Source organism: Sinocyclocheilus anshuiensis, unplaced genomic scaffold (assembly GCF_001515605.1).
Source record: "Sinocyclocheilus anshuiensis isolate Anshui unplaced genomic scaffold, SAMN03320099.WGS_v1.1 scaffold237, whole genome shotgun sequence".
NCBI classification, from domain to species: domain Eukaryota; kingdom Metazoa; phylum Chordata; class Actinopteri; order Cypriniformes; family Cyprinidae; genus Sinocyclocheilus; species Sinocyclocheilus anshuiensis.
In genome coordinates this window covers 20,739-39,206 of record NW_015537956.1, presented here as the reverse complement: position 1 = coordinate 39,206, position 18,468 = coordinate 20,739, and the positions used below count along the sequence as shown (strand labels likewise).

Below are 18,468 nucleotides of genomic sequence, written 5' to 3'. Positions count from 1 at the left end.
ACACACACACACTCTCTCTCTCACACACACAGACACACACACTCTCTCTCTCTCTCACACACACAGACACACACACTCTCTCTCTCTCTCACACACACAGACACACACACACGCAGACACACAAACACACACACACACACACATACTCACACACACACACAGAAGACACCAGAGCCCTGACGTGCCGTGTGTTTGAACAGCAGTCTGAATTAGTGGTGTGCGATAATTATCGTCTGCGATATCGTAATTGCTGTTTTAACGATGTGCGATTTGACATTATTGAGTATTTTGCGAAAACCTTTCAAATCCCCTACAGAGTGCGCGCGTACATGACGTGAAGTCTAGACTAGTGCGAGTGTGCATTTAGAGTGTGTTCTTTCACTGCATGATTCAGTCTATTAAAATGCATTTAGAATGATCACAAAATTCAAGACATGAAAATGAATATATTTATGTAATTTCATATAGTTCATCAATTTCACACGAAGAGTGTCGTTTTTTTCTCAAAAAATTACCATGATTACAAATGTGATATTGATATTACAACAGTAAAAAAAGCAAGAAGTTAATTAAGAGACTTATGTTTTAGACGCCATATTGCCTGTTTTTGCTCTATTTCGCCAACAAAAATAATTCCAAACACAGCCACAGCGCTGTTTTGCGTCTCTGAGCAACATGACGGCGTTTCGTTCCTGAATGAATCACTCGTTTAAATGATTCTGTTCAATCACAATGACTCACTTATTAACCGTGACTTGCTGCCACCTGCTGGCGGTTTTAATTTCACATTTAAAGTTTCTTTTAATTATTTATTTAGATCATTTCAAACAACAGTATTCAACGTTTTATGTTTAATATATCAATTTCATATATATATGTATATATGTATATAATAACATATCATTATTTATGCATTTGTAACTACAGGTTAAATGTATTCATGTCCTGCATTAAACAGTGTGTAAATACATCTAAACGCCACTTCAGACACAGCTTCTGTTTCTCCTCTGCATTGCAAAGCTGAATTTTATTGATACTGATTTCATTTGCTTGGTAACAGCCCAAATGTCTTATTATTCTAATTCACTGATTAAATATAAGAATTTGACTCAAAAGATAAAGCACACTTTTAGAATGGATGAAACAAATCAATGCAACTATAAGGCATTAAGATATTAAGATTTGATAAAAATGAACATCATGATTTTCTGTAAAACTGCTTTGAAACAATGTTTAATTAATATATATTATTAATATAGGTTTATAATATTATAATACATTAAATATAAAAACACATTATATATATTAAATATAAAAAAACATTATATATATATTAAATGAAAAACACACACACACACATATACATACATACATATATATATATATATATATATACATACATATTTAATAATTTTTATTTAATATATAATATAAATTATTAAATATTTATTATTTAATATATTGTATTAATGTTATATATTACATTATATATTATATTGTATTATATATATATTTAATTAAAAAAATTCACAATACACTGTTTCAAAGCAGCTTTACAGAAAATCATAATATCTTCATGCCTTATAGTCGCATTGATCAGATTAGAGCTGGACGTTAATGCTAATGCTAACACTCACGATCACAGAATTCTGGAAGTTTTCAGCAGAGGAACGATCATTTTACATGAATTTTCAGGTACGAACGAAACACTGAGTTGTGTTCACGTCTGGAGATCACGCCACACAAACACTCATCCCTCTGCGAGCATCAGCGTCTTTTTACCTCTCAGATCTTTCCGGAGTCTCAGCAGATCTTTAGTTAAGTCCTCAAACTTCATCTGAGAGGACTGAAACAGGTCGTGAGGTTCTGGGAGAGGAAACACACACGTCTCCCTGCCCGCGTCCTGAAACACACACACACACAGACACACACACACGCAGACACACAAACACACACACACACACACATACTCACACACACACACAGAAGACACCAGAGCCCTGACGTGCCGTGTGTTTGAACAGCAGTCTGAATTAGTGGTGTGCGATAATTATCGTCTGCGATATCGTAATTGCTGTTTTAACGATGTGCGATTTGACATTATTGAGTATTTTGCGAAAACCTTTCAAATCCCCTACAGAGTGCGCGCGTACATGACGTGAAGTCTAGACTAGTGCGAGTGTGCATTTAGAGTGTGTTCTTTCACTGCATGATTCAGTCTATTAAAATGCATTTAGAATGATCACAAAATTCAAGACATGAAAATGAATATATTTATGTAATTTCATATAGTTCATCAATTTCACACGAAGAGTGTCGTTTTTTTCTCAAAAAATTACCATGATTACAAATGTGATATTGATATTACAACAGTAAAAAAAGCAAGAAGTTAATTAAGAGACTTATGTTTTAGACGCCATATTGCCTGTTTTTGCTCTATTTCGCCAACAAAAATAATTCCAAACACAGCCACAGCGCTGTTTTGCGTCTCTGAGCAACATGACGGCGTTTCGTTCCTGAATGAATCACTCGTTTAAATGATTCTGTTCAATCACAATGACTCACTTATTAACCGTGACTTGCTGCCACCTGCTGGCGGTTTTAATTTCACATTTAAAGTTTCTTTTAATTATTTATTTAGATCATTTCAAACAACAGTATTCAACGTTTTATGTTTAATATATCAATTTCATATATATATGTATATATGTATATAATAACATATCATTATTTATGCATTTGTAACTACAGGTTAAATGTATTCATGTCCTGCATTAAACAGTGTGTAAATACATCTAAACGCCACTTCAGACACAGCTTCTGTTTCTCCTCTGCATTGCAAAGCTGAATTTTATTGATACTGATTTCATTTGCTTGGTAACAGCCCAAATGTCTTATTATTCTAATTCACTGATTAAATATAAGAATTTGACTCAAAAGATAAAGCACACTTTTAGAAAAATGGGTTTATAAAGGTAAAAATGCCCATTAAAAGGTAAAAGTGAATTTAAACTTATTGGAAAAGATTAATTTCTATCACTGCTGTGAACTGACCACCGCACAGAATATGAAGAATATCAAGAACTTTAGGAGTCAGGCAGCTGTCCACGGTAGTCCTTAAGATACCAGCACAATAACACACTTCACAAAATATCGTCATCGATAAAATCTCAGAAAATATCAAGATATTACTTTTTTTGTCAATATCGCACACCTCTAGTCTGAATGTGTTTGTGCAGGTGGAAACCTCTACGACAAGATCAACCAGCAGAAGGGAGTGCTCTTCAAGGAGGAGGTGAGTTCAGGAGAACCGCGTTCACAGCGTCTCACACAGGGTTCGTACAAGGCACTTAGGGCCAGTTTTACTAAACAAGCAAATTAGTGCGAGAGCACAATTCCAAAACAGTGCCGATGGGAGGGATATTTCTGCGGGTGATTTACTGACAGCTAGGGCTGTCACTAACGATTATTTTGGTAATCAAGTAATCTGTCGATTATTAATCGGATAATTATAATAAATGTTTTTGTAGTAATAAAAATAGACCTAAGTGAACAATAGCCTTTAAAATGACTAAAATATAATAGCAATGAGGCAATAATAATTATTTCGAATAAAGTATCAAAAGCAAGAAATCACATGGTTTTATTGAATAAAACTGTTAAAATACATAATGTATTATAAACAATAGAGCTAAAGTACATTACACATTATAACAAATGACTGCAGAGGGCGCCAACGGCCTGACGATTGTTTTACACTTTACTGCGTGATCTAATCCGTGTTTAATATTGACTCGACAACATTTAATTCAAATGTCGACTTAATCTTTAATATATGGCCAATTATTTATGACAGATAAGCTACAGACACCGTAATTTCTTGATTATGTTGACATCAAAACGTGTAAACTCAGAGTGAGGGTTTAAACTTTTATTTTGAAATCGCGATGAGCAGTTAGCATATTGAGAAAGATAATGTTGTGTTCTCCTGTGTTTGCGTGGGTTTATAAATGATTTACCTTACAAATCTGATGAAATGGCGCATGTTGCGTTCCCAGATGAACGTTATAATAAATCCAAACTCACAACAACATGCAGAGATGGAGTTTGAGACGCTACACACATGTAACGTTAAATGATAACAGTTTGTGCGGAGCAGCATTTACTGTGAGCTGCTCTGACACGCACGTACGTAACCTACACGCATGTAAATAATGAAAGCGCATATATTAAACTTGCATCGCATATATTTATTGAATTGAATAGTATCGTTTGTGAATTCTTAATAGCATTATGCTTTATTGTGATTTTTAAATGGGTTTAATATGTGGAAAGCACCACTTCCGGTATTTTGTCGATTACTCGACACAGGCAAAATGCAATTGAGGATTTTTTAAAATCGAATACTTGAATAGAATCGAGGAATCGTTGCAGCCCTACTGACAATGCGCAAATTAAAGAACACCGACGCAACAACTCATTTACATATCGACCAACGCAATATATAAATAAATAAGAAATAAAGAAGCCACAGTATGTTGAAAAGAACCGGAGGCCAAAAAATGAAGGGTTACAAGAAGTTTTGATAGACTTGGTATTGCGTGACTTAGTTCCTGAAGCAAATTTAAAATTACATGGCTTGGCAAACGATATGTTCAGATAATGTGTTCTTCTGGCATGCTAAAGAAATTAATTTGTGTGGAAAAAATCCTCTCACTTCTACCACGCGCTCTCTGTTCAGTTTAACAGTTAACAGTTTAAGACATGCTTTTTTTGGGCATTAAATAATGGCGGAAATACCAATAATTTAACGATTTGACGAAATGTTAGAAAATTGCGTTGCGTGATTCATTTTAATACTACATTTCAGTAGGAATGCTACATTCATTTTAATAATACATTTAAAGGGAAACTCCTACAAATGCATATTCAATAAGAAAGGTTTGCGCGGACGCAAGCTGTTAGTAAAACCGGCCTTAAAGTGCATGAAGTACTTGAATTTGACTTTTTGAAATTTAAGTCTTGGAAACCCCTTGAAAACAGCCATATTTATTAGACAGGGTTCGTACGGGTGCTTGAAATCCTTGAAAATGCTTGAATTTTAACATCGTGTTTTAAAAGTGCTTGGATTTTGGATAAAGTGCTTGAAACCGCTTGAAATTGCAATTGCATTGGTTTTATAATACTTTGCTTTATTACTGAATAACATTAGTTCACTTTTTAACCAAAATTCATTTTGCATAAAATGAAAACCGCTCCGCTCGAGTCTGCACTTGTGGCTGTAGTGTGATCCGCTGGCCTTTATTGATGGGTGTTTTATATTAATGCATCTTATTGAAAATGCTAATTCATCTAGACACCATTTGTGTCACTTGCTTATTTGATTTGGGGTTTGTTTTAAAATTTAAATTAAGTTTTGTTATATTTCAATTTTACAAAGAAACATGCAGCAATAGCCTAATAAAAGGACACCTTCTCATTTACTGTATAATGTCATCAATCTCATTTTGTTAAAAAAAATCGTGAGAAAATCTAATTGTGAAATCAAAATCGTGAATCGAATCAAATCGTGAGTTGAGTGAATCGTTACATCCCTATTGTTCGGTCTTTTATTGCATGTGCTGTTTGTTTGGGTTTCCAATCACGTGCATTTAGGAATGCATATAAAGTCTGACGCGCTTTGTGTTGCGCTGTGATCATTTACAAGCGTGGAGCGCATCTCCATCTCGGTCGACAAACTCTTCCTCTGCATATGCTGTGAGTTTGGGTTGCTTAATCTTCATCTGGGAAAACAGTGTGCGTTATCTCACTATATTTGTAACGGAAGTCATTTATAAACCTATGCCAACACAAGAGAAAACACCGACATATTTCTAAATATGTGATTTGTTGTACATCGCTATTTCAAAATAAAAGTTTAAACCCTCGCTCTGAGTTTGCATGTGGCTGAATATTAAAATTAAATGATTTAAACGCCGTTGAATCACACTGTAAGGTGAAACACCACCAGGCCGTTGGCGCCCTCTGCAGGTATTTGTTATAATACATAATGAACTTAAGTTGGTTATGTTCATATTATGTATAGTATATTACATTATGTATTTTAACGGTGTTGTTCAATAAAACCATGTGATTACTTGGTTTTAATACTTTATTTGAACCAATTATCAGTTCCTCATCATTAGTTTATATACCAATATAGTCATACAAAAGCCTGTTTTTTTTTCACTTAGGTCTATTTTTATTACTAAAGAATATCAGATTACTCAGCTGTCAAAATAATCAGATGATTACCTGATTAGCAAAATAATCATTAGTTACGACCCTAGATTAGTTAAAACATTTCAAAATACAACTGCATTGTTTTGCTTTGTGTGCTTAAAAGGAAAATATTTAGTCATTCAAAATTTCTTAAAAATAGTATTAAAATATTGTTTGTCTCATCTCGTGAGCCAAGTGTATTCTCACACATTTTCTATGAGCATGATATAGCTAATCCAAGTGTATGATACAGCTTTCATTCCTCAGGTGTTCATATTATGTATAGTATATTACATTATGTATTTTAACGGTGTTGTTCAATAAAACCATGTGATTACTTGGTTTTAATACTTTATTTGAACCAATTATCAGTTCCTCATCATTAGTTTATATACCAATATAGTCATACAAAAGCCTGTTTTTTTTTCACTTAGGTCTATTTTTATTACTAAAGAATATCAGATTACTCAGCTGTCAAAATAATCAGATGATTACCTGATTAGCAAAATAATCATTAGTTACGACCCTAGATTAGTTAAAACATTTCAAAATACAACTGCATTGTTTTGCTTTGTGTGCTTAAAAGGAAAATATTTAGTCATTCAAAATTTCTTAAAAATAGTATTAAAATATTGTTTGTCTCATCTCGTGAGCCAAGTGTATTCTCACACATTTTCTATGAGCATGATATAGCTAATCCAAGTGTATGATACAGCTTTCATTCTTCAGGTCAATCATATATTCATGAAAAAAAATCAGTTTGAATAAGGAAAGCGATAACTTTGCCATAGTATCCTTTCAAAAGTTCAAGTTGCCACAGTCATTGCATGCTTTGCATGTGCTGCACCGTTTTGTTTTATTGGTTTATTTATCAGAATTGAAAGATAATAACGATATTGTTTGACAAGTGAGATCTCTGATTTTAGTCCTTGAAAACCAAAAGAAAGTCCAGGAATACCATTTAGCAGTTTCTGTAGGAACCCTGCTCACAGCTGCGGCTCTGTCGTTCACAGGTGGTTGTGTGGTACTTATATCAGATCGCCGCTGCCGTCGCTCACATCCATAAAGCCGGCGTCCTGCACAGGTAAAGAGAGAACAACAGAAACTCTACTTTCTCATCAGCTGATTATGAATAAAGCAGTGCAGTCGCTGTGAGTAGTGTGTGTTTGCTTTGAAGGGACATCAAAACGCTGAACATCTTCCTCACCAAAACCAACCTGATCAAGCTGGGCGACTATGGCTTGGCCAAGAAGCTGGGCTCCGAGTATTCAATGGCTGAAAGTGTAAGTGTGGCACAGTCATGCAGGTTTATCAGTATGTAAAGCATTTCTGCGCTCATATCATCGTGAGGTTTGAGGATGAATTCTGTGTGAAGGATAATATCATCATCATCGCTCATAATCACAATATAAACCCAGGATGAAGCACAGACTCTTTATCACCCTGAACAGCTCTTATTTTATTATAATGACCATCTGTCTGAACATCAGCCTGCTTATTACACTTATTTATCAATTGAATAATAAAATGGAAATGAAATATTGCTTGCAGTTGTTAAAGTTTCCCAAACTGGGGTTAAAAAGCTAAAAATGAATTCTCATAAAGACATTACAATTTTAAATATAAAAATAAGTACAAATATTATTTTACATTAAATTGTATTTATTTTATTTTAGTTAATTAATTGATTTATTTGTTAGGGCTTCCCATACTAGGATTAAAGAGCTAAAACGATTCATAAAAATATTAAAATTGCACATATTAAAATAATTAAAAATGATTTACAATATTTATTTATTTGTTTGTTTAGGGCACCCCAAACTGGAATTAAAAAGCTAAAATAAATTAAGTCATAGAAATATTAAATTTTTAAATATGAAAATGAATTAAAAAGTCATATAGAAAAAAAGTCATACAATTTTAAATGAAAATAAATCAGTAGTTTTATATATATATATATGTATATATACAATAATAGTAAAACTCTTAAAATATTTATGTAATTGCATCCTAAGTGACTGCTAACTGGCATCAGGGAGCTGTGAGTGTGTTCTTAAATGATTTCAATTAAAATTAAAATACTAAAGTAAAATAAAGTAAAAAAAAAAATTTTATCAGTGGGGTCTGGCTGATAAAAAAATGTTTGGGAGTTGTTTTCCCTTGAATTGTGTGATGCATACAGGCATTTTTACTTTAGAGCATGTTCTTGTAATTCCTATTATTCTCAAAGTATATTAATTGTATTCATTATAATTTTTATTTATTTATTTAATGTTCCTACATTGTGTACTGTATATACATGTGTATAAATCTCCATTATGTGTATTTTGTTGGATTGTCTTCATTACAGTCACATATATATATTAACATCTCCCTCGCTTGACTTCGACCGTCACTCGTTTGTCATTTGCCTCTCGTTGAGCTGATGTGTTTTGTTCTCCAGTGTGTCGGTACGCCATACTACATGTCTCCTGAACTGTGTCAGGGAGTGAAATACAACTTTAAATCAGACATCTGGGCCATGGGCTGTGTCTTATTTGAGCTGCTGACCCTCACCAGGACCTTTGATGCCACCGTAAGCGTCTCTTCATCTCAAACATTCACAAACACTCGCTCATTAGACTGAGATCTGCTCAGCGGTGTGTGATGATGATGATGATGATGATGTGCTTTCCAGAATCCTCTGAACCTGTGTGTGAAGATCGTCCAGGGCAACTGGACCATGGAGATCAACTCGGACGCTTATACGTCTGAACTCATCAAGCTGGTGTACGAGTGTTTAGATCAGGTAACGCTGTGTTACTGCTCACTGTGCCTATCAATCATATCTGTAATGATGTTATAATGATGCTCGTGTGTGTCGATGATCAAGGACCCTGAGAAAAGGCCGACAGCGGTGCAGATTCTAGAGCAGCCCGTCATCTCTCGTGTGAGAGCGTGAGTGAACCCTCAAATCAAAAAACAAAAATAATTCCTGTTTTTAGGACCATTCAGAAAATTACATTTTGTATTTATTTTTAATTCTTTATTTTTATGTATTTAAAGCTGCAGTCCATAACTTTTTTTGTTTAAAATAACCCGAATCAATTTTTGAGCAAGTGCGTAACCAGCCAGTGTTCAAAACTGTCGCCTTACTTTTACTCGATTCACAGCGGTTAGTTTATAATAATGTTTTGTAATTTGAGTGGTACTGGTAGGAATCACAGGAAATTCGAGCATGCTGCCGCGTCAATGACAGAACCTAGTGATGCCTAGGGTTGCAAAAAGGAGGACATTTTTCAGTAAATTTCGGAAATATTCCAGAAATTTTGGAAACTTTCCAGGATTTTTTGGAATATTCCAGGGATTTTTGGAAAGTTTCCGGAAATTTTCCACCCCTTTGCAACCCTAGTGATGCCATGTAAACAGAGAAGAGAAGTGGTCCAAGAACTGAGCCCTGAGGCACCCCAGTAGTTAGATGTTGCGACTTGGACACCTCACCTCTCCAAGATACCTTGAAGGACCTATCTGAGAGGTAAGACTCAAAACACTGGCGTGTGGTTCCTGAGATGCCCTTTGCCAATAGAGTTGACAGGAGGATCTGGTGGTTAACTGCGTCAAAAGCAGCGGACAGATCCAGCAAGATAAGTATAAAAGATTTGGAATCCGCTCATTGCGTCACGTCTGTAAACATAAAGAAGTTTTCCTGGCTAGTAGGCTATATTACTATATCGCATGTGAGGATCCTGCAGGTGGCGGATCGTTTATAGCCTTTTCTCACAGCAGCTGGAATAATTAAATGTATCATTTTGATGGCGGATTGTAATCCAGAAAGGATCATGTGTTTATGAAACACACGTGACTGAAATTAAATTATATTCCAGTTTTAAATGTGCATCTGATTACAGATAGCCTGGGATTACACAAGATTTGTATTAAAGACAATCAGTTCGAAGGAAGAATAATTTGCTTTTTGGGTTAAAAATAAACAAATTTCTTAATATTAAAAATGGTATGACAATTAGAGATTACTGTACAGAAATTGAAATCTACACGCTAATGCACACTGTATACACAGTCATGCAATGCTGATGTTGTTAACATTAACAATTTGAGAACAAAGTATAACAATAAAAATAATTTACACGGTTTGATGTGATATGAGCTAAGTGATCGTTAGATTTAATCAGCATTGGTAGTGCGATTTATTGTAATGCTTTTTTCCCTGAGTTGGTCAGAACAAAAGTGGCAGACTTGTTACTTGTTCAGATGATAATATCCGGTGAAAATTCTTATTTGGGTCATATAAAAATTACAGACTGCAGCTTTAAAGTTTGCTTCTTTATTTTAATTGTATTAATTTCTTATTTTTTATTTCTTTAATAATTTCATTTTATTTGTTTATTATTAATTATATACTATAACTGTTATAAACATTTAAGTTTTCTTTATTTCAATTTATATTTAATAATTGTAATTATTATAAATGTAATATAATTGTAATTATTTCTTAATATTATCTTTTGTATTTTTTTATATGAATTGTATTATTTATTTACTTATTTAAATTTTAATTGTATTTTATTTTATTCAGTTTTATTTATTTTTTATTTCGGTGCCTTCCGCTTGAGTTTAGCCGCATTGAATTGAGATCTAAACGGTGGCTGCATCCCAGTTGTGTGTGTGTGTGTGTTTAGGGAGCTGGAGGAGAGGGTGGCGGCGCTTAATTCAGCCATCAAGAAACCCAAGTAGGTGTCCTGTGGTTCCCAGCAGAGCGTCAGTGTTTCTGGAGTTGCTGTCTGCTGTTAATGTTGTGGTTTGGTGGTTTGAGGTTGAGCACGGTGACGGAGACGCCGGTGGCGGTGGTGACGACGCGCTCGCGGGAGGTGTATTTCTGGGGCGGAGGCAAGTTCACTCCTCAGAAGCTGGACATGTTTAAGGGCGGCAGCAGCGCTCAGCACGTCTGTGCTGGAGAAACACACTTCGCTGTGGTGACCGTCGAGAAGGAGCTGTACACCTGGGCCGTAAATATCACACTCCACACTCACATCTGTAGTCATATTGCAGAAAGATCTGAAATAGAACATAACTAAAGATTAATTGAATCCATGTACTGCAGTTTGAGTCTAGAAAATTATGGTGTGTTTTAATCGTATTTTTTATATTTTTTACTATGCCGCTTATTAGTAAGTGAAAAATATCTTTGAGTCAAGGTTATTATAGTAAATAGGGTTGGGCGATGGCATCATCTATCGGCCCAACCCTAATAGTAAACAAAAAAAAAAAATAATTACTTGAAATAAAATGAAAGGCTAGTTGCCATTAAAGCAATAATCCCCAAGAAGCCGTGGTCTACAGTGAATTTATAACAGCTAAGGGGCGTTATTACAACCCCCTTAGCTGTTATAAATTCACTGTAAACCACGGCTTCACGGGGATTATTGCTTTTATAAAACGGTTATTCCATATACGTAGTAAGGTTTCACAGAATAAAACAGAGCAAATAAAGTGTAATGATATTAATAAAAACAGTATTCTTCCACCAAACAATGTAGCTCCTCAGAAACAGTTGTGGTTGCAACAAAGTGGTTGCCGAGCAACACACAAACGTAAACAAAGGTGTATGTTACTTTGTAGAGTAATTTACAACAGCTTCGAACGCAGCTCAGCCAATCAGAATCAAGCACCGGAACTCTCCGCTTTATAATTCTCATTTTAATTTAGTTTAAACTTGATGTGCTAAAATAACTAAAACCGAAATAATAATAATAATAATAATAATAAAAACAATATAGCCATATTTAAAGACATTTTGTATCTTTGTTTAAATTATTCGTTTCTTTATTTGAATTATTAATTTTTATTTAATTTATATTCATTTTAATATGTGTTTATATTGTTTGTATTTATTTATTTATTACAATTATTTTTTTTTTTTGGTTTAGTTTAATAATTTGGTTTAATGAATTTTCCTTCATTTATATTTTGTTTTATGCATTTAAATTTTATTCCATTATTTCCATTTTTATTCCATTTTATTCATTATACTAAAATACCACTGGTTTGAGTCCAAGCTGCACCATCCCCTGATCACGTTCATTCAAAAATAAAGGCACAAAAATATTTTAAAAAGCATTGCAGAATAATGTAACAATTAAACTGACAAAAAATCCAAAAATTAAATGCAAAACTAAGAAACAGATTGTCACCGTGGCAGTTTCCAGAACAGATGCTGGTGTTTGTTTCTGCAGAGCGTTCAGGGAGGAGCCAAGATGGTGGGTCAGCTGGGTCACGGCGACCAGGCCTCGTACCGCCAGCCGCGGAGAGTGGAGCGTCTGCAGGGCAAAGCCATCCAACAGGTGTCCTGCGGAGCCGACTTCACCGCCTGCATCACCGGTGAGCGGACCGGCTCAGAGCCTGTCTGCAAATAAATGCTGTTCTTTTGAACTTTCTATTCATCTGTGAATCCTGAAAAACAAAATGCATCACAGTTTCCACAAAAAATATGAAGCAGCAACTACAGTGATAGCCAAAATGATTAGAGCATTAGTATTTCCACCAGCTAAAACATGGTTTTAAGTCACTTATTTCTCTCTTTTGCTGTAGTGTGTCAAAAGGAAATATCAGTTTACATTTCCAAACATTCATTTAGCCATTAATTGTAATAATGCAGTGAGATATATGTTTGTGCTGCACACAGAGATCTGATCTGATCATCATCCGTCTGTCTGGAGTCACATGAAGAAACAGAACAAACTGAGACAGACTCAATCCAGAAGAACTGACGCTTCAAGAAACCTCCTGCAAAGCTACAGTGCTGTTAAAAGTTTGAGGCACTTGTGTAAAAATGCTGTAAAATGAGGATGCTGTCAAAACTAATGTCTTCTATTAACTAAATTAAATCAACATTTGGTGTGAGCATCCTTTGTGTAAAGCAGCTTTTGCACTCTTGAGCAGAGTTTCTCAGGAGCTTTGCAGGAGGTTTCTTGAAGCGTCTTGAGACGTTGCCACAGTTCTTCTGGATTGAGTCTGTCTCAGTTTGGTCTGTTTCTTCATGTCATTCATGAATGTTTAATAATATTTCACAATATTACTGTTTTTACTTTAATTTTTGATTAAATAAATGCAGGCTTGTAGAGTGTGTGAGCCATATCTTTATTTCTTTTTGGTATTTATTTTAATGTAAGCATTTAATTAAATGGGCATTGTTAATATTTTCCATGCTACTTTTTCAAAAAACATTAAAAAAAAAACAGAACTTTTAAAGGATCATTAATATCTAAATGTGACTTTGGAGCACAAAACCAGTCATAAGGGCCATTTTTTATTAAATTGAGATTTATACATCGTCTGAAAGCTGAATAAATAAGCTTTCTGTTGATGTATGGTTTGTTAGGACAGGACAATATTTGAAAATCTGGAATCGGAGGGTGCAAAAAAATCTAAATATTGAGAAAATCATCTTTAAAGTTGTTCAAATGAAGTTCTTAGCAATGCATATTACTAATCAAAAAGTAAGTTTTGATATATTTACAGTAGGACATTTACAAAATATCTTCATGGAACATGATCTTTACTTAATATCCTAATGATTTTTGGCATAAAAGAGAAATGTATAATTTTGACCCATACAATGTATTGTTGGCTATTGCTACAAATATCCCCCAGCGACTTAAGACTGCTTTTGTGCTGCAGGGTCACTAATATCAAGTCAGATGTGAAATAAAGTGATTAGTGTAGCCCGGGAGGATCTGTGTTTGTGTGACGTGTGTTTTGCGGTTCCTCCGGCAGACGAGGATCAGATGTACATGTTCGGCTCGGATTACTACGGCTGCATCGGTGTGGAGAACGAGCTGGGCATGGAGGTGCTGGAGCCGGTTCTGCTGGACTTCTTCCAGGAGCGTCCGGTGCGTCAGGTGTCCTGCGGGGACAATCACGTGGTGGCGCTGACCCGCAGCGGGGACATCTACTCCTGGGGCTGCGGAGAGCACGGTGAGCGCGGTCACATGACCACAGGCACTTCCTGTCACATGACCGCAGGCACTTCCTGTGATCAGATGCCGCGTCCCAATTCGCCTACTTATACTATGCCCTAAAAGTATGTACTCTTTTTGTGAAAAAAAAGTACAGACTTTTGAGTATGTAGCAGAATAGTGAGTGAAGTGAGCTGTTAGTGAAGTGAAGCCTCTCCTCCATTGACATCCATTCAATGAGAACAGCCTCTGGTCTCCTTTCCCACGTACTGCCAGACCGGAAGCGTTAGCATTAGCCGTTACGCTTTTTTGGCTAAAGGTGTTAGGCTTGCCGTCCAGTGGCTTTGGCTGAGTCTGCTTTCGTCCGCAGGTCGACTCGGGCTGGACTGTGAGGACGATTTCTCCTCTCCAATGCAGGTCAGAGACCCTTCTTTCTTCATAGCACTCATATTTTGTAATGACATATGAAAGTTCGCTTTTATTTGTATAGCTTTTGTTTTCATTTGAAACGTAATTAACTGTTAACACTTTACAGTAAGGTTGTGTAATGCCTTAACCAACATTAGAAACGAGCAATACAGTATTTATGCATCTTTGTTAACATTAGTTATTAAAAATACAGCTGTTAGCTCGTGTCAGCTAAAGTCCATTGAATAATATTAACAGGAACAACTTTTGATTTTAATAATTATTAGTAAATGTTGAAATTAACATTAAGGTTAATAAATGCTTTGTGTTTTTCATTGTTAGTTAACTAATGTTAACAACTGGAATTTGTCGCAGGCACGACCATTAAAATAAAGTGATTAAAATGGTAACATGTTATAAAAGACACGTTGACAAATTACAGCATATACAATTTACACTTTTAAAGTGACACGACTGGTCAAAAATCTGGAATGATTATGATTTTTTTTAATGCTTCTGAAAGAAGATTCTTTGATAAAGTTCAAAAGAGCTGCATTTATTTGAAATAGAAATCTACTGTAACATTATAAATGACTTTACTGTCACCTTTGATCAGTTTAATGCGTCCTTGATTAAAATTAATTATTTTATTTTATATTTTTATTTAAATTAATTAATGTTAATTAATCAGAAATGTTTGTTGAGCAGCAAATCAGCATATTAGAATGATTTCTGAAGATCATGTGACACTGAAGACTGGAGTAATGATGCTGAAAATACAGCTGCGCATCACAGAAATACATTACAGTTTAACAGATATTCACATAGAAACAGCTGTTTTAAACTGTAATAATATTTCACAATATTTACTGTATTTTTGATCGAATAAAAGCAGCCCTGGTGAGCAGAAGAGACTTCTTTCAAAAATCTTAGTAGTGTGACCGGTATTGTGGAACTCGTTTTGAATTCACATCAACATCCGTAGAACTGCAGACCTGCCAACCTGTACGCATTTTGACCTCAAAGTACGCTGGTACGATTTGTCACTCTAAACTACGCAAAAATCTAGTGACGCCTCTGTCCACGCGCAGTATTCAAAACAAGCAACAGAAAAAGATGAAGAGTTCAACCAATCAGAGCGGGGGTTTTTTTTGGTTTCGCATTTAAATAATTTCTGCATTTTAGGCTGTGTGTGAGGCTGACAGAGACGCACGCACTGTTTAATGTGTTTGAGATGTGCTGTTTTCCTTAATGCATAACTTTGCATTTTCCTTAATGGTATATTCTCCATCTGTAAATGTTAAAAAAGCCATGGAAATATTTCCATTTTGCTGTCAGAAGTGCATGAGCTTTTGCTTTGCGATTCTCCGCTAAACTCCACAGACTTCATTTAGAACGAGCGTGCTAAACAGACAGAGCTCAATGAAATAGGAGCGCAATAACTCTGACTAAAATATACATTTTGCTGAAATATTTGTAGTTGGACAATAAATGTGACATATGTAGAATTTTAAACCTACAAGTAAGTGTATTTGTATGATAGCACTAACTGTAAAGTGTAATGGGGTAATCAAAATAGCCTTTATACTCAATTAGTCTGTGCTTTTTATTATTTTCATTTTTAGTTTAGTAACTTTAACTTCTGCTTTAAAAGGATTATTTTTGTTTTTAGATTGGCAAGGTACGACACTCAAAGTTCAATACAAAGGGAGATATTTTCTTTTAAAGAAATTTTCAATACGTATGTATATGTTGAATAAAACACATCTTGAGTATGTATAAGGTGCACTAAGCGAATTTTGCCAAACGATGTTGACATTTGAAATCACCAAAACAGACACGCCCATACCCCAACAGGACTGCGCACATTTTTTGAAAACTCCGCCCCACACGTACATACACAACCCTGGTAGTGACGATGGAGAAATCTGCCGGCCGAGGGTATGATGTCATCAATAAGTGAAAGTGATGCATGTTATTATGGTAATTCAATGTAAACATCAACGTATCTCACCTATCAAGAAAAAACAAAGCAACCTCGACATCTGATTACAGGCCTTCCCGCTCCTTGAGTTCTCTCCACCGCTGGAAAGCTGCTCCGATATCAGACCTGCCAACCTGTACGCATTTTGACCTCAAAGTACGCTGGTACGATTTGTCACTCTAAACTACGCAAAAATCTAGTGACGCCTCTGTCCACGCGCAGTATTCAAAACAAGCAACAGAAAAAGATGAAGAGTTCAACCAATCAGAGCGGGGGTTTTTTTTGGTTTCGCATTTAAATAATTTCTGCATTTTAGGCTGTGTGTGAGGCTGACAGAGACGCACGCACTGTTTAATGTGTTTGAGATGTGCTGTTTTCCTTAATGCATAACTTTGCATTTTCCTTAATGGTATATTCTCCATCTGTAAATGTTAAAAAAGCCATGGAAATATTTCCATTTTGCTGTCAGAAGTGCATGAGCTTTTGCTTTGCGATTCTCCGCTAAACTGCACAGACTTCATTTAGAACGAGCGCGCCAAACAGACAGAGCTCAACATTTTGCTGAAATATTTGTAGTTGGACAATAAATGTGACATATGTAGAATTTTAAACCTACAAGTAAGTGTATTTGTATGATAGCACTAACTGTAAAGTGTAATGGGGTAATCAAAATAGCCTTTATACTCAATTAGTCTGTGCTTTTTATTATTTTCATTTTTAGTTTAGTAACTTTAACTTCTGCTTTAAAAGGATTATTTTTACAATGTAATGTGATTTTAACCCTTTTTTGCACATAATATGTGCCTACATGCTTACATTCACTTTATTTGTTTAATCCAAATACAAAATACCGAGATATATAGGCTACCGTATACCGCAAATCAGCCAAAAAATACCGAGATATGAATTTTTGCTCATATCGCCCAGCCCTATACAGAAGTGTACTGGAGTTTTAATTAAAGTGTACTAGAGTTTTTTTTATTTTTATTTCTTTTAAATAGCATTAAAAAAAAAAAAAACTAAATAGCAAAAATTAACTAAACAGTTACGGAAAACTGTAAACTGTTTACCCCCCCGCCCCCCACGCTGATGGTACTCAAAAAAAATGTCCAAGGTTGGCAGGTCTGGAACTGTCATGCATGGGGTTGATTCATTTTCCTGTTTTAAAGACAAACTACTTTTATTAAAATACCATATATACACTGCTTTTAATTAAATTAAATTAATTTGCGCAAACTAACTCTGTTTCAATTTTATGTAGATGCAGCTTGTACTTGCATGTCATTGCTCTTTTGTGTATTTTCATTGCTTCCATTGTCCTCTTTTGTAAGTCGCTTTGGATAAAAGTGTCTGCTAAATGACTAAATGTAATGTACTTTTATGACTACTCAATCAGTTGTACAGTTCAGCATTATTATTCTGAAATATTTGCCATCAGAATCCAGTGTCCCACAGAGCTCTCTAACAGGTTTTGCCATCAGCTCCTGAACAGCACAGATCATTGAGCAGTAGTGTGTGTGTGCGTGCGTGCGTGTGTGTCTAATGTCTCGTTCTCGTCTGCAGGTGGAGGTTCCTAAAGGTGCCGTCATTGACTCTGTGTACTGTGGCAGCGACTGCACCTTCTTCCTCACCGAGTTTGGAAAGGTCTTAGCCTGCGGGAGCAACGAGCTCAACAAGCTGGGTCTGAATCAAGGCATCACTGGAATCAAAAACCACCCGGGGGAAGTATGTACTGCGACAAGCATACTCATGAACTCATGTCGCAGTATTTAGCAGCTCCCGTCCGAACCCTAGTGACTTAGTAAGATTGAACTGTCAGTTTGGGCTGTCAAACTAATTACATGATGTGCCAATTCATTAGTC

At 35.3% G+C, this 18,468-nt stretch overlaps 1 protein-coding gene across 1 annotated transcript in view; it reads left to right on the top strand.

The window, feature by feature from the left end:
* The window catches only part of nek9 (NIMA related kinase 9), a 39,219-nt gene that overhangs the window by 2,880 nt on the left and 17,871 nt on the right, over nucleotides 1-18,468 (top strand). The window contains exons 3-14 of the mRNA XM_016456417.1: nucleotides 3,240-3,295; nucleotides 7,275-7,345; nucleotides 7,439-7,544; nucleotides 8,705-8,836; nucleotides 8,939-9,049; nucleotides 9,134-9,198; nucleotides 10,938-10,988; nucleotides 11,072-11,264; nucleotides 12,492-12,636; nucleotides 14,032-14,232; nucleotides 14,584-14,630; nucleotides 18,169-18,330. Coding sequence (XP_016311903.1) covers nucleotides 3,240-3,295; nucleotides 7,275-7,345; nucleotides 7,439-7,544; nucleotides 8,705-8,836; nucleotides 8,939-9,049; nucleotides 9,134-9,198; nucleotides 10,938-10,988; nucleotides 11,072-11,264; nucleotides 12,492-12,636; nucleotides 14,032-14,232; nucleotides 14,584-14,630; nucleotides 18,169-18,330 — 1,340 coding nt within the window. The remainder of the gene's footprint in view (nucleotides 1-3,239; nucleotides 3,296-7,274; nucleotides 7,346-7,438; nucleotides 7,545-8,704; nucleotides 8,837-8,938; nucleotides 9,050-9,133; nucleotides 9,199-10,937; nucleotides 10,989-11,071; nucleotides 11,265-12,491; nucleotides 12,637-14,031; nucleotides 14,233-14,583; nucleotides 14,631-18,168; nucleotides 18,331-18,468) is intronic.